At 40.2% G+C, this 15,484-nt stretch overlaps 1 protein-coding gene across 1 annotated transcript in view; it reads right to left on the reverse strand.

The window, feature by feature from the left end:
* PDK3 (pyruvate dehydrogenase kinase 3) overlaps positions 1 to 15,484 on the reverse strand; it is a 75,015-nt gene that overhangs the window by 34,356 nt on the left and 25,175 nt on the right. Inside the window, exons 3-5 of the mRNA XM_081222374.1 lie at positions 12,677 to 12,748; positions 5,003 to 5,187; positions 3,183 to 3,272 (exon numbers count right to left, since the gene is read on the reverse strand). Coding sequence (XP_081078500.1) covers positions 3,183 to 3,272; positions 5,003 to 5,187; positions 12,677 to 12,748 — 347 coding nt within the window. The remainder of the gene's footprint in view (positions 1 to 3,182; positions 3,273 to 5,002; positions 5,188 to 12,676; positions 12,749 to 15,484) is intronic.

Below are 15,484 nucleotides of genomic sequence, written 5' to 3' on the forward strand. Positions count from 1 at the left end.
AAATGCAGTCTATCCATACAATGGAATATTATTTGGCCATAAAAAGAAACAAAGTACGGATTTATGCTACAACATGGATGACACTTGAAAACATTGTGCTAAGTGAAAGAAACCATTCACAAAAGACCACATACTGTATGATTTCATTTATATGAAAGGTCCAGAATAGGAGCATCTATAGAGACAGCAAGTACTGGGTTGGCCAAAACGTTTGTTCAGTTTTTTCCGTAAGATGGCTCTAGTAGTAGCACTTAATGGTCTTTAACTTCATTTGAAACAATTTTGTTAGATTGTATGTGACAGCTGTCTTATCAGCGTGCATTTAAAAAAAGACATCAAAATTGGTGAAATTTTGTGTAGCCGTTTTAATATTGGAAGATGGAAGGAAAAAAGCAACATTTTCGGCCTATTATGTTCTATTATTTCCAGAAAGGTAAAAATGCAACCGAAACGCAAAAAAAGATTTGTGCAGTGTATGAAGAAGGTGCTGTAACTGATCGAACATGTCAAAAATGGTTTGCGAAGTTTCGTGCTGGAGATTTCTTGCTGGAAGATGCTCCACGGTTGTGTAGACCAGTTGAAGTTGACAGCGATCAAATCAAGACGTTATTTGAGAACAATGAATGTTATACCACGTGGAAGATAACTGACATACTCAAAATATCCAACATGAGCACTGAAAATCATTTGCACCAGCTTGGTTATATGAATTGCTTTGATGTTTGGGTTTCACATAAGTTAAGTGAAAAAAACCTTCTTGACAGTATTCTGGCATGCGATTCTCTACTTAAACGTAATGAAAATGTTCCGTTTTTAAAACAAATTGTGACAGGCGATGAAAAGTGGATACTGTACAATAACCTGGAACGGAAGAGATCGTGGGACAAGCAAAATGAACCACCACCAACCACACCAAAGGCCCATCTTCATCCAAAGAAGGTGACGTTGTGTATATGGTGGGATTGGAAGAGAGTCCTGTATTATCAGCTCTTTCTGGAAAACCAAACGATTAATTCCAACAAGTACTGCTCCCAAGTAGACCAACTGAAAGCAGCACTCGACAAAAAGCGTCCAGAATTAGTCAACAGAAAACGCATAATCTTCCATCAGGATAACGCAAGACCACGTTTCTTTGATGACCAGGCAAAAACTGTTACAGCTTGGCTGCGAAGTTCTGATTCATCCGCCGTATTCACCAGACACTGCACCTTTGGATTTCAATTTATTTCAGTCTTTACAAAATTCTTCTTAATGGAAAAAATTTCAATTCCCTGGAAGACTCTAAAAGGCACCTGAAACAGTTATTTGCTCAAAAAGATAAAAAGTTTTGGTAAGATGGAATTATGAAGTTGCCTGAAAAATGGCAACAGGTAGTGGAACAAAAGGGTGAATACGTGGTTCCAAAAAGTTCTTGGTGAAAATGAAAAACGCATCTTTTATTTTTACTTAAAAATGGAAGGCGCTTTTTGGCCAACTCAATAGATTAGTGGTTGCCTAGGGCTGGGGAGGGGGTAGTGGGGAGTGACCGCTAATGGCTATGGGGTTTCTTTTGGGGTGATGAAAAAGTTCTAAAATTGGATTATGGTGATGGTTGTACAACTCTGTAAATAAACTAGAAACCCCTGAATTGTACACTTTAAATGGGTGAATTGTATGGCATGTGAATTGTACCACAATAAAGCTTTTTTTAAAGTAAATTACCGAAAAGTTGAACATTTCTCAAGCCAAGGAATATTTATTGACCACCTACACAGGCATATACTAAGTTCTATGCGAGTCACAAAACAAGTATAAGACAAATACCCTGACTTCAAATTGCTTGCAGTTCAAGAGAAAAGGCACACATGCAATATATTATAATGCACTTTTGCTTTATGAATGTGTGCCTTTTTTTCTAAGGGCAGTCAACTATCTGAACCAGGTTTTCTGAATCATAAAAGCCACTGGGCTAGGGCCAGACGAACATACAAGTGGTGATAAGACCAATCCTGCTTCCCTTCCCTGCTGGGGGCCTACAGAGGGTTATCTTGTGAGAGAGAAACCTACTTACAGGGTTCTTAGGGTGCTGAAGCTGAGCCTATTCACTTATAACTGAAGTAATGTGAGTATATGTTTTCTAACTAAACAGAGGCCAGGGCAGCCTGACAAGCCTAGCCTGAGCTAAGGCCACCGGGGGGATGACCAGGGTAACCAAACAGCACAGGTTTTCCTTAGCTTTAGCGGCTGAAGATCTGGTCTGTTCCCCGACTGGGGAGGCTGCCCACATGGGGCCCCGTCCCTTGGCCCTCCAAGCTCCAAGAGCAAAGGTCACTCTGCTTGAGGCAGGCTTGAGAGCTCTGCCAAGGAGACAAGGCCCTCGCCTGCCTCCTACTCATTTAGCTACACAATCCAGAAAAAGTAAGAGCAATAGAGATCCCAATGAAGACCGGGGAGAGCTATGGTCCTGAAACTTGTAAGGTGTGTGCTTAGATGAGGAGAGGAGGGCCACAGGAGGAGACACAATCTAGGAAAGGGAACAGTCTGGGGATCTGAGGCTGCAGAGAATAACCCTAACACCGAAGAAAACTGAAGACGTCCAGGAACCTGGTGGATCACTTACAACCAGGAAGGCTTCCTGGAGCTAGCATTTATCTTAAATGAAAAATGAGGAGACTGCTGTTCAAATTCCAAGTGCCCAGGCACTAGGAACATATGGCTCTAGGGTTCTGTTCTACCCTGAGGCTGCTGGAACAGAGTCCAGCTCCACATCCAGTGAATCCATGAAGCCCAAATGCCATGTAGATTCTAAAACCTGAAGTGCATGTCAGAAAGATGTATACATTTTACAAACACGTGAATTCAGCTGAATTTTATAACAGGGGTTTGCATTCTCTGAAATTTTCAGACAGTGGTGGCAACTGAAACGTAGACTCTTAAGCTACCAAATATTTACTGTTTAGCTAGAACTGTAAGAAGAGCCTTAGTCAATGAAGTAGAAACTCCGATTTTGAACATTACTAATTATGCATCGCTTCCTGAGCCGCCTAGAAAGAACAAGGCATATTTGGATCAAATGGCTTGGGCCCAGAGTGGTCTGATGAACCAGCAAACAGTTCAGCGCCATAACCCTACAGCCAAGCTGCCTCAACGAAACCACAATCCTACTAGAACCACAACCGCTAACGTTACATTGGCCTCCTTACCTTTCACAACATCAGCCACGTTGCAAGTGGGATCAATACTTCCTATGTGTTTGGGATGCGCAGGATTGGTGTCACCGCCAAACAGAAGTGCTAAACAAACACAAGAGAAAAGGGAGAGGATTAAAAACACAGCAGACTAGGATGGTCAGGCAGAGAAATATGGGGCTTGTAAGTTTTGAAAAGGTTTTCTTATTGTGAAAACCGTTTTAGCATCCACAGTGACTTAGAGCAACAGAATCCACTCAGTTGGTGGGTGATCAGCTATCAGACAACTGAGGAGGAAGGATGTGCTGTGAAATCTGCCAGGTGCAGTTAGCAGGTCCTAAAGCAGTGACATGGGCCGGGTTTCCAACCTGCTCTCCCCAACACAAAGTGACTTGGATGAAAAAAACTTCCTTTCATCCGCAGCCAAGTTTACCCACCTTCTCAGCACTACCCTACACATTTATTCCAACATTCACTAAATATTTAGAAAATGCAGTCTGCACCATTAGACCAGGCTTGCACAGGGTCTTCACCATGAGCACTTCAAATGCCTCCATTGTGGAGCTTATTTTTCACCGTACTACACACGAACGCTATTTGTGCAAGCGTTTTTAAAAGTACATTTAACTACTTTCATAATATACAAGGTTTGCAAAATTTTACTTCTGAAAAAAACCAAAAGGACCCCCAAAGAAAAAAGTAATCTGAATTCAAATGTTTATATGTGTAGCTATTTTTAAATCAAACAAAAATTGGGAATAACTTAGACTCCACAAAAGTAGAATGTTTAAATAAAATAGGTAGAGATTTTAATTATGAAAAAGGACAAATATGGGCATTAGGCCAATACATAAAGTGCCAACTAATTAAGTGGAAGAAAACCAAGAGGTGTGCAAAACTTAATCAATGATCGAAAAACATGTACGTATATATGTAAACACACATATGTAGGTCAGAAAGAAACTGTAGTTATCTAAGTAGCTTAAATAGTATTTGGGTTCTCTTTTTTCCCCTATAAATTTCCTGTAAACTGTCAAACATTTACATTTTAAACAGACACACATTTAGAACAAACCCACATTTAATAGCTGCATAACATTTGTTTATCCAAATAAAACACATTAGTAAAATAAAGATGCTCTGTCCATTTTCTGACTCAACAAAGAGGGTGAATTAGACTCTAGACACCTGGATGCTTTTTCATAAGAATTATGAAATCAGACAAAGAAACACACTGAAAATCAGTTTAAAAGTTTTTGTGCAGAGAATTTTAGTTGTTTTTTTTTTTTTCTTACCTGCTTATCAGCCTAGAGAGGAGACTAAAACTCTCAATACAAGATTAGGGTTTGACAATCCCGCTTAATCTGATTTCACTCATCACTGTTAAATAAAAGATCTATTGCTCATATTGCCAACTTGTCAGTTCAATATTCTTAGTATCAATGTTTTTAAAACTGAAAAGGAAAGCATGTGACATCCTGAATGAAGACTAGAACAGACCCTAGAGTCACTGAAAGTATTCAGAGATGAACACCAGGCTGCCATTAAAGCCAGTCCCTCACCCCCACCAGGAATGTCAGCAGAGGCTTAAAAGGCAGGCAGTGGTCCTGTCTCAAATATGAGCACCCAAAAAACCTTTCAAGGATTTCTTTTAACAGAGAGTTCTAATGATTAGCTTTTCCATAGACAGGACTCACTTCGGAAAAACTGAACTAGAAGTGAAATTTCTAGACAAAAATGCAGATCAGTAAATTAAAAATGAGGCAATAGGAAAACATTTTGGAGAAATCACTCTGGTTATCTTTTCAAAACTGGACCAAGAAAACCCAACTTACTGTGCTGGTTAATAAGCATGCGGAAAGAGATGCGGTTGGTATAAAACCGGTCCAGAAAATACTGGATGTTACTGCTAATGAACGGATCAAACCCAAACTTCTCCTTGTACTCGATCACTCCTTGGGCCATTGTAGGAACTACATCATTGTGTCTATTTCTGACTTTAATTAGAACTTGTAGAAAGCTGTGTGGGAAGGAAACAAAAAAATGGTCAAAATGGTCAAAATCTCATGAGCTAATGTATAAACTTCCCAGGTCTATCTCAGTACTATTTACCTATTGGTATTTTTATAAGGCAGAGACATTATTATCATCACAGGCTACAAGGAAGTACTCACGAGGAACTAAAGTATTACTCAGTTTTTGCTTGAAATTTTCTATAGAAAGTCTTCCTTCAGAGACAGAAAACGTAGAAGGTTCTAGTAAAGAAAAAAATGCTCAAATACCTTTTTAGGAATCCACTGACTTTCCGGATAAGTGATTACTATTAAAACAGATTCTATAAATGTTTGCTGAATACATAATTGCAGAATATATTAATATTTCTTCTGACAACATGAAGACAATCCGAAAAATCTCCAAGGATTTATTATGGAGTCTTAAAGAAATAGCTTCCATGAAGAAATAATGTCAAACTTTTTAAGAATAAAATTTTGAAACGAATTTCTCACAGCAGTAAAATACGGTGATGAAATGTAGACAGAACAATGGTGATTAAGACAAACCTATTCAAGAATTCCAGTATAAAACACATGAAGGCTAAACAATACACTACTTAATAACGAAGTGATCACTGAAGAAATCAAAGAGGAAATTAAAAAATACCTAGAAACAAATGACAATGGAGACACGACGACCCAAAACCTATGGGATGCAGCAAAAGCAGTTCTAACAGGGAAGTTTATAGCAATACAATCCCACCTTAAGAAACAGGAAACACCTCGAATAAACAACCTAACCTTGCACCTAAAGCAATTAGAGAAAGAAGAACAAAAAACCCCCAAAGTTAGCAGAAGGAAAGAAATCATAAAAATCAGATCAGAAATAAATGAAAAAGAAATGAAGGAAACAATAGCAAAGATCAATAAAACTAAAAGCTGGTTCTTTGAGAAGATAAACAAAATTGATAAACCATTAGCCAGACTCATAAAGAAAAAAAGGGAGAAGACTCAAATCAATAGAATTAGAAATGAAAAAGGAGAAGTAACAACTGACACTGCAGAAATACAAAAGATCATGAGAGATTACTACAAGCAACTCTATGCCAATAAAATGGACAACCTGGAAGAAATGGACAAATTCTTAGAAACGCACAACCTGCCAAGACTGAATCAGGAAGAAATAGAAAATATGAACAGACCAATCACAAGCACTGAAATTGAAACTGTGGTTAAAAATCTTCCAACAGGGCTTCGCTGGTGGTGCAGTGGTGCAGAGTCCACCTGCCGATGCAGAGGACACAGGTTTGTGCCCCAGTCTGGGAAGATCCCACATGCCGCGGAGCGGCTGGGCCCCTAAGCCATGGCTGCAGAGCCTGTGCTCCGCAACAGGAGAGGCCACAACAGTGAGAGGCCCAGGTACCGCAAAAAAAATATATATATATCTTCCAACAAACAAAAGCCCAGGACCAGATGGCTTCACAGGCGAATTCTATCAAACATTTAGAGAAGAGCTAACACCTATCCTTCTCAAACTCTTCCAAAATATAGCAGAGGGAGGAACACTCCCAAACGCATTCTACGAGGCCACCATCACCTTGATACCAAAACCAGACAAGGATGTCACAAAGAAAGAAAACTACAGGCCAATATCACTGATGCACATAGATGCAAAAATCCTCAACAAAATACTAGCAAACAGAATCCAACAGCACATTAAAAGGATCATACACCATGATCAAGTGGGATTTATTCCAGGAATGCAAGGATTCTTCAATATATGCAAATCAATCAACGTGATACACCATATTAACAAATTGAAGGAGAAAAACCAGATGATCATCTCAATAGATGCAGAGAAAGCTTTCGACAAAATTCAACACCCATTTATGATAAAAACCCTGCAGAAAGTAGGCATAGAGGCAACTTTCCTCAACATAATAAAGGCCATATATGACAACCCACAGCCAACATCATCCTCAATGGTGAAAAACTGAAAGCATTTCCAGGAACAAGACAAGGTTGGCCACTCTCACGACTCTTATTCAACATAGTTTTGGAAGTTTTAGCCACAGCAATCAGAGAGGAAAAGGAAATAAAAGGAATCAAAATCGGAAAAGAAGAAGTAAAGCTGTCACTGTTTGCAGATGACATGATACTATACATAGAGAATCCTAAAGATGCTACCAGAAAACTACTAGAGCTAATCAATGAATTCCATAAAGTAGCAGGATACAAAATTAATGCACAGAAATCTCTGGCATTCCTATAAACTAATGATGAAAAATCTGAAAGTGAAATCAAGAAAACACTCCCATTTACCATTGCAACAAAAAGAATAAAATATCTAGGAATAAACCTACCTAAGGAGACAAAAGACCTGTATGCAGAAAATTATAAGACACTAATGAAAGAAATTAAAGATGATACATCTAGATGGAGATACATACCATGTTCTTAGATTGGAAGAATCAACACTGTGAAAATGACTCTACTGCCCAAAGCAATCTACAGATTCAATGCAATCCCTATCAAACTACCACTGGCATTTTTCACAGAACTAGAACAAAAAATTTCACAATTTGTATGGAAACACAAAAGACCCCGAATAGCCAAAGCAATCTTGAGAACGAAAAACAGAGCTGGAGGAATCAGGTTCCCTGACTTCGGACTATACTACAAAGCTACAGTAATCAAGACAGTGTGGTACTGGCACAAAAACAGAAAGACAGATCAATGGAACAGGATAGAAAGCCCAGAGATAAACCCATGCACATATGGTCACCTTATCTTTGATAAAGGAGCCAGGAATGTACAGTGGAGAAAGGACAGCCTCTTCAATAAGTGGTGCTGGAAAAACTGGACAGGGACATGTAAAAGTATGAGATTAGATCATTCCCTAACACCATACACAAAAATAAGCTCAAACTGGATTAAAGACCTAAATGTAAGGCCAGAAACTATCAAACTCTTAGAGGAAAACATAGGCAGAACACTCTATGACATACATCACAGCAAGATCCTTTTTGACCCACCTCCTAGAGTAATGGAAATAAAAACAAAAATAAACAAATGGGACCTAATGAAACTTAAAACCTTTTGCACAGCAAAGGAAACCATAAACAAGACCAAAAGACAACCCTCAGAATGGGAGAAAATAGTTGCAAATGAAGCAACTGACAAAGGATTAATCTCCAAAATTTATAAGCAGCTCATGCACCTCAATAACAAAAAAACAAACCACCCAATCCAAAAATGGGCAGAAGACCTAAATAGACATTTCTCCAAAGAAGATATACAGACTGCCAACGAACACATGAAAGAATGCTCAACATCATTAATCATTAGAGAAATGCAAATCAAAACTACAATGAGATATCATCTCACACCAGTCAGAATGGCCATCATCAAAAAATCTAGAAACAATAAATGTTGGAGAGGGTGTGGAGAAAAGGGAACACTCTTGCACTGCTGGTGGGAATGTGAATTGGTACAGCCACTATGGAGAACAGTATGGAGGTTCCTTAAAAAACTACAAATAGAACTACCATATGACCCAGCAATCCCACTACTGGGCATATACCCTGAGAAAACCATAATTCAAAAAGAGTCATGTACCAAAATGTTCATTGCAGCTCTACTTACAATAGCCCAGAGATGGGAACAACCTAAGTGTCCATCATCCGATGAATGGACAAAGAAGATGTGGCACATATATACAATGGAATATTACTCAGCCATAAAAAGAAACGAAATTGAGCTATTTGTAATGAGGTGGCTAGACCTAGAGTCTGTCATACACAGTGCAGTAAGTCAGAAAGAGAAAGACAAATACCGTATGCTAACACATATATATGGAATTTAAGAAAAAAAATGTCATGAAGAACCTGGGGGTAAGACAGGAATAAAGACACAGACCTACTTGAGAATGGACTTGAGGATATGGGGAGGGGGAAGGGTAAGCTGTGACAAAGCGAGAGAGAGGCATGGACATATATACACTACCAAACGTAAGGTAGATAGCTAGTGGGAAGCAGCTGCATAGCACAGGGAGATTAGCTCAGTGCTTTGTGACCGCCTGGAGGGGTGGGATAGGGAGGGTGGGGTGGGGGGAGACACAAGAGGGAAGAGATATGGGGACATATGTATATGTATAACTGATTCACTTTGTTATAAAGCAGAAACTGACACACCATTGTAAAGCAATTATACTCCAATAAAGATGGAAAAAAAAAAAAAGAATTCCAGTATATTACTGTAAAGGTGCAGAGGGAAAAATATATTGAGAATGGTAACTAAGAACAGGAAGACAAGTCAATGGAACCAAATAAGAAGCCTGGAACCAGGATCCAGGGTGAATGAGTATGTGTGTGTAAAAATTCAGCATATCAATAAAGTGACAATGTAAGTCAGTAGGGAAACAAATTAGGTGGGACAGCTGGCTAACAATTTAAGTCACACCTCAATTTTAAACTTTAAGCCCCAAAATGGGTTAAAAGACTTAAATGTAAAAGGGTGAAACTGTAGAAAAGGAAAAAGGACATCAGCTGAATAAGTATATAACCTTGGAGTAAAGGGAGGCTGTTCTAATACCAAAGGCAGAAACCATGATGAAACAAATAATAGGACTATGCAGGATTTCAGCAATTCTATAGGGACACACATTATAAAGTCAAAAAAAAGTGAAAGCTGGGAAAAATATATTCACAAGAGCTACTATTCTTAGTGAAGGAAAAGATGACCACCCTAACAGAAAACTAGGCAAGGGGCCTGGTATCAATAGAAAATGTACCAGAGGAGGGCCTCCCTGGTGGCGCAGTGGTTGAGAGTCTGCCTGACGATGCGGGGGATACGGGTTCGTGCCCCGGTCCGGGAGGATCCCGTATGCCGTGGAGCGGCTGGGCCCGTGAGCCGTGGCCGCTGAGCCTGCGCGTCCGGAGCCTGTGCTCCGCGGCGGGAGAGGCCACAACAGTGAGAGGCCCGCATACCGCAAAAAAAAAAAAAAAAAAATGTACCAGAGGAAACGCAAACACCAACAACTTCACCTTCAAAATAATAAAAGAAAAGCAAATTAAAACAATGCAACACTATTCTCCGCTTACAGACTGGCAAAGAATAACCACTGTCTGCCAGAGTGTGGGAGCATAACTGATGCATTTCTAGGGGCAATTGAGCAGCCTATATCAAAAGCCCAAAGAAAGTCATTCCACTCCCAGGAACTGATTCTAGGAAAATAGCTGGACAAGGCCAACAGCTGTATTTAAGAGCTGTTCTTTAGAGCACTGCTTATAGTAGCAAGAAAACCATGAACTATTCTAAAACCCAATGACAGGAGGTCAAATCACATGAGTTATCTGCAGATGGACCACTATGAAACTACTAATAATGGTGTAGATCTATAATGCTGACACTGTTATTTTTGTAAAACACACACACACACACATTCTACACATATAGAAATACATATGCCTAGTTAAAAGTGTAAATGGAAGGAAAATGTTAACAGTGGTTGTCCCCCGGTAATGGAAGTTTGGAGTGACCTTATTTACCCAAATAGTCTTATTTTTCTCAATGATGAAATATTTCTGTAACAAACACATATGTGCAAAGACAGCAAAGATGAATAAATCAACTCAGAAATTAGAAGGTCATAATATTCACAAGAAATTTTCTAATGGACCATTTATCCTTTACATAATGCTCTTCCCATTGTATTCATAAATTAAATATTACTAAACTGAAACAATTCATTACGGTAGAAAAGTGCCTCAACTTACCTGAGGGGAGGAGACTTGCTTCAATGGTTCAATTCTCAGACTACTTCCCCAATCTTCTGGGGCTCTTCTAAACTTTATCATTATGACAAACATCCTTGTCCTCTAAGCTACTTTCACTTTACTTAAATGGTTTCCCTGCCCATGACTGCTATGTAACCTCTCACTGATAAGAAGAGGCTGCTACGCTGAGCAGAACTCCCCACTCCTTCCTTCACTGAAAACATCAGGCTTCTACAATCCCAAGTCTCTTAACTAGCTTCACGGCAACCTGGACAAGTTACTAAACGTCACTGAGCGAGAGCTATTATCATTACAATCTCGTACACATCGGATCCAGCACTTGGCAGTTTCCAAAGCAGGCTCGCGTCCATAAATCGCATCTGACTGATAACCTGTTCCAGAAACTGAGACAGGACTCCAGGAAACACACAGCAGAAATTTAATATCATGAACTTCCACAAATCTATATCCCCAAATTTGAAGCTATAGAGGTCAGTCCTAATTTGGAGGATATCAGCCAAACTGTCACTAGCTAATGACTTTTGAGAAACCAAACTTCTGAGTTCGATTTATTTAACTTTGATAATTTAAATGACAGCAAGGGCTTACAACAAGGAAAACATTACAGCTGGGGGCTCTAATCCAATGCCTCCCCTTCCACATTTCATAGACCCATTAGCAAAACACCTAGCAAAGTATAGAACAGGTCAGGACTCTTTTCCCTTTGTATTTTAATCTGTAACTACATTTCAGCTAGCTACTCATGACTCAGACCAGCCGGCAGTGCGGCACGTTGCAAAGAGCAATGTACCAAGGAAGAGGAAACACGATTTACAGATCCGGCTCTGCTCCTAACTAATGTGACAATCTTGGGGAAGTCACCTCACATCTTGGACCTCAGTTTTCTTATTTGTGAATTGAGAGAGCTGGGTTAAATGCCTCCAGCTAAGGTCTCTTATGTAACACGGTGCTCCTTAGTTCTTTTTATGGAACAGCTACATGTAAGGCATTTGGTGTCACAATGATGTGGGTCAGGTTTCTACTTAGAAAGAAATTCCTCAGCACAACAGGCCTGCCATATGCATTCGCTGACGGGTACGTGAAAGAGGAGGAAAGTAATATGAAGGGGACACAATTTCGCTTGGTGAAAAAACCACACTCAGAGCTAGGGTCAGCGTTTCCCGGTTAAATGAAAAGGAAAAACCAGAAATATTTTCCATGAGCAGGAGAATTTAGCAGCCTTCGTGCCTAACAGCAGCAACAGAATTCAGAATAGCTGTTATGTTAATAGCATACTCCTTTATGCTGCTCCAAAATAAAAGCATTATTAATTCTCTGAGCTCAAATGTAATATCGCATTGAAAATTTAAAAACAAATTGTAAAGGACTAAGTACATAAACTCATGTATACACAGAGGCCAGTGCATTCTTAAAACTACCACTAGGTGGAACATTTACTGCAATATTTACAGTGAGTGCCCAGCACCAGTTCACCAGAAGACAAGTATTAAGAATCAGATCATGAAGCGTAACTGGAAGGGTCATTATTCCCTTGGTACTATGTTAAATTCTTAACTCAAATTTTAAAAAACTGCAACGTTGAGCTGTTACCCATTAAGAAACCTAATGCTTTCGTCCAAGTTGTACTTCTTGGTTCTTAATGACATGAGTTCCATTTACCAAAACACTTTTTAACCTAGATATCTTGACTTTCAGGTAAGTTTGGTACCATACTTACTTATCCAAGACGTGTGGATCTTCAGGGCTCTTATTTTCATATTCTAGAAGTTCAAGAAAACTCTGCATATACCTGAAAAAAAGAGATACTGTGTTAGTTGCCTACCCTACATCCATCCTCCTTTCCCTTTTCCTTAGGAGTACATTAAATTGCCACCCAGGTATCCATCCAATCCCCTCCACTTGCCATGTAGCCCAAGTGCTTCCGGGGAAGCTGATACCATGCAAAGCTCCTGGGTGGCCCGGTTTTTCTCTGGGTAATCCTATTTCTCTTGTCACTAATTCCTAATTAGTCCGATAGTTCTGGCCTAAGCCTGTCACTGAGTCGCATTTCCCTGAACACAGGGATTGGCTCAGGAATGGACATCACTGCCTCGATTCAGGCCAGTAAAATAAGAGAGGAGACTTGCTGGCGGTCTTTGGGAGAGAAATTAACTTGCTCTGCTTTTGGGCAATGTGGTCCATGGATGTAAAGCCTGGAACTGCTGCAGCTATTCTGTCACCAGGAGAAAATCCAGCCAGAAAATGAAGCCGACCCCATGGAAAGTAGGGCCTTGATAATCTCGTGAATCTCTGAATCAAACCAACACCAAAACCTCATCCTATGGCTGGATCTTATAGTTACAATTTATTGCTTAAGCCAGGTTTAGTTGGATTTTCTGCTACTTGCTAACACACATGTCCTAACTGATACACCAAGTCTATAGTTTGATCACCAAAAAAAGGGCACAGAAAATTTAAGAAGCACATGTGTGACCCTGAAGTGCATGCTAAGAACTTAGAACTAGGGGAGTTTCCTGGCGGTCCAGTGGTTAGGACGCGGTGCTTTCACTGCCATGGGCCTGGGTTCAATCCCTGGTTGGGGAACTAAGATCTTGCAAGCTGCATGGCACAGCAGGAAAAGGGGAAAAAAAAAGAACCTAGAGCTAGAAATAAAGAAGGTTCCTTCTCAGAGTTAACCTAGTTTCATCAACATGTAATGAAGGAGAAAGAATTCCTCTTAGGCCCTCAGAAACAGCTTCTGGATTAAGAATACTGACATATCTCAGTCAGGGCCAGTGTAACAAATAATATGTCCAACAAAGATCTGGAGGACAGAGAAAAAATGGGACTTAGAGAGGCACATTACAGCAGCAGCTACAGCCAGACTGGACCTGCCGGATCTGGTGGGGATTCAGAGATTCCAATTACTTAAGAGGTGTATGAGCTCTGCTTTGGGTCTTAACATGTCCTGAAAAAATTATCCCTTATTCTAATTATTTCTAATAATTAATGACTACTAATCCTACTATCCCACTGTGGACAGAGGATAAGGGCACGCTAGTAACTAAAAATGACTGTTAAGCTTATAAATACATAAACAGGAAGGACGTTTTATTAATCAGCCTCACCTGAACTTTGTGACAACGCATGATACTAAAGTATGTTCATTACTGGGTATATTTTTTTAAAAGTTTCTGGGCAGAGGCTTCCCTGGTGGCGCAGTGGTTGAGAGTCCGCCTGCCGATGCAGGGGACGTGGGTTCGTGCCCCGGTCTGGGAAGATCCCACATGCCACGGAGTGGCTGGGCCCGTGAGCCATGGCCGCTGAGCCTGCGCGTCCGGAGCCTGTGTTCCGCAACGGGAGAGGCCGTGGCAGTGAGAGGCCCACGTACCGCAAAAAAAAAAAAAAAAAAAAAAAAAAAAAAAAGTTTCTGGGCATATAAGGCTATGAATTAGATGTTGTTATAATCACTAAGTTAAACCACCCTGAGAGGCCACAGTCAGCCATCCACAGTGATGCCCTCTGCCCTGCCACATGTCAGCAGAATTTCAGGCAGGCATCCTATCCTTCCAAAAGGGGATAGGTTCATTTAAAGGGCAAAGTCATAAATGGAAAGGAGTCAAAGATTATGCCGAGCTTCCTAGCCTGAAAGTCAAGAAAGCAAGGAGAACACTGACCGAGGTGGGCTTCACGGCCTGTTATACTTAAGATTTGCTTTCAAGAGGAAAAGGAAATGGCAAGTAAACACAATGCATGATCCTGAACTGGATTCATAAATCAGGGGTGGGGGTGGGGATTGCTTAAAAAGAAAAGCACTATTAGGACAACTGATGAAAGACAGTAGGGTCCACATATGAGATAATATTACTGTATCAATGTTAAATTTCCCAAATTGGATAATCAAACTGTGGTTTTCTAAGAGTTGTTCTAAGGAGATATACACTAAAGTATTTAGGGGTAAAGGGGCATGATGTGTACCATTAATCCAAATGGTTCAGAAAAAAAGTGTATTTTATGTGTGTATGTGTGTACCATACATATATATATATATTGAGAGAAGGAGAGAGAATATGAATGAGGATGATAGAACAAATGTTGCCAAATGTTAACAATTAGTGAATCTGGGTGCAAGGATATGGGAATTCTTGCTACTAGTCTTGCAAACGCTTCTGTTAAATACGCAATTATTGGGCTTTCCTGGTGGCACAGTGGTTGAGAGTCCGCCTGCTGATGCAGGGGACACGGGTTCGTGCCCCGGTCCGGGAAGATCCCACATGCCGCAGAGCGGCTGGGCCCGTGAGCCATGGCCGCTGAGCCTGCGCGTCCGGAGCCTGTGCTCCACAACGGGAGAGGCCACAACAGTGAGAGGCCCGCGTACCGCAAAAAAAAAAAAAAAAAAAAAAAACGCAATTATTTCAAAATTGAATGTTTAAAAAAGAAAGGGAAGAAGTAACATACACGTTTGCAATGGCTATGGAAGAGAAATAGTAAGGAGACCAAAAAAAAAAAAAAAAAAGGAGCTGACTCAGTAATGTGAGTCAACAAT

Source organism: Mesoplodon bidens, assembly GCF_964165515.1.
Source record: "Mesoplodon bidens genome assembly, chromosome: X".
Taxonomy (NCBI): domain Eukaryota; kingdom Metazoa; phylum Chordata; class Mammalia; order Artiodactyla; family Ziphiidae; genus Mesoplodon; species Mesoplodon bidens.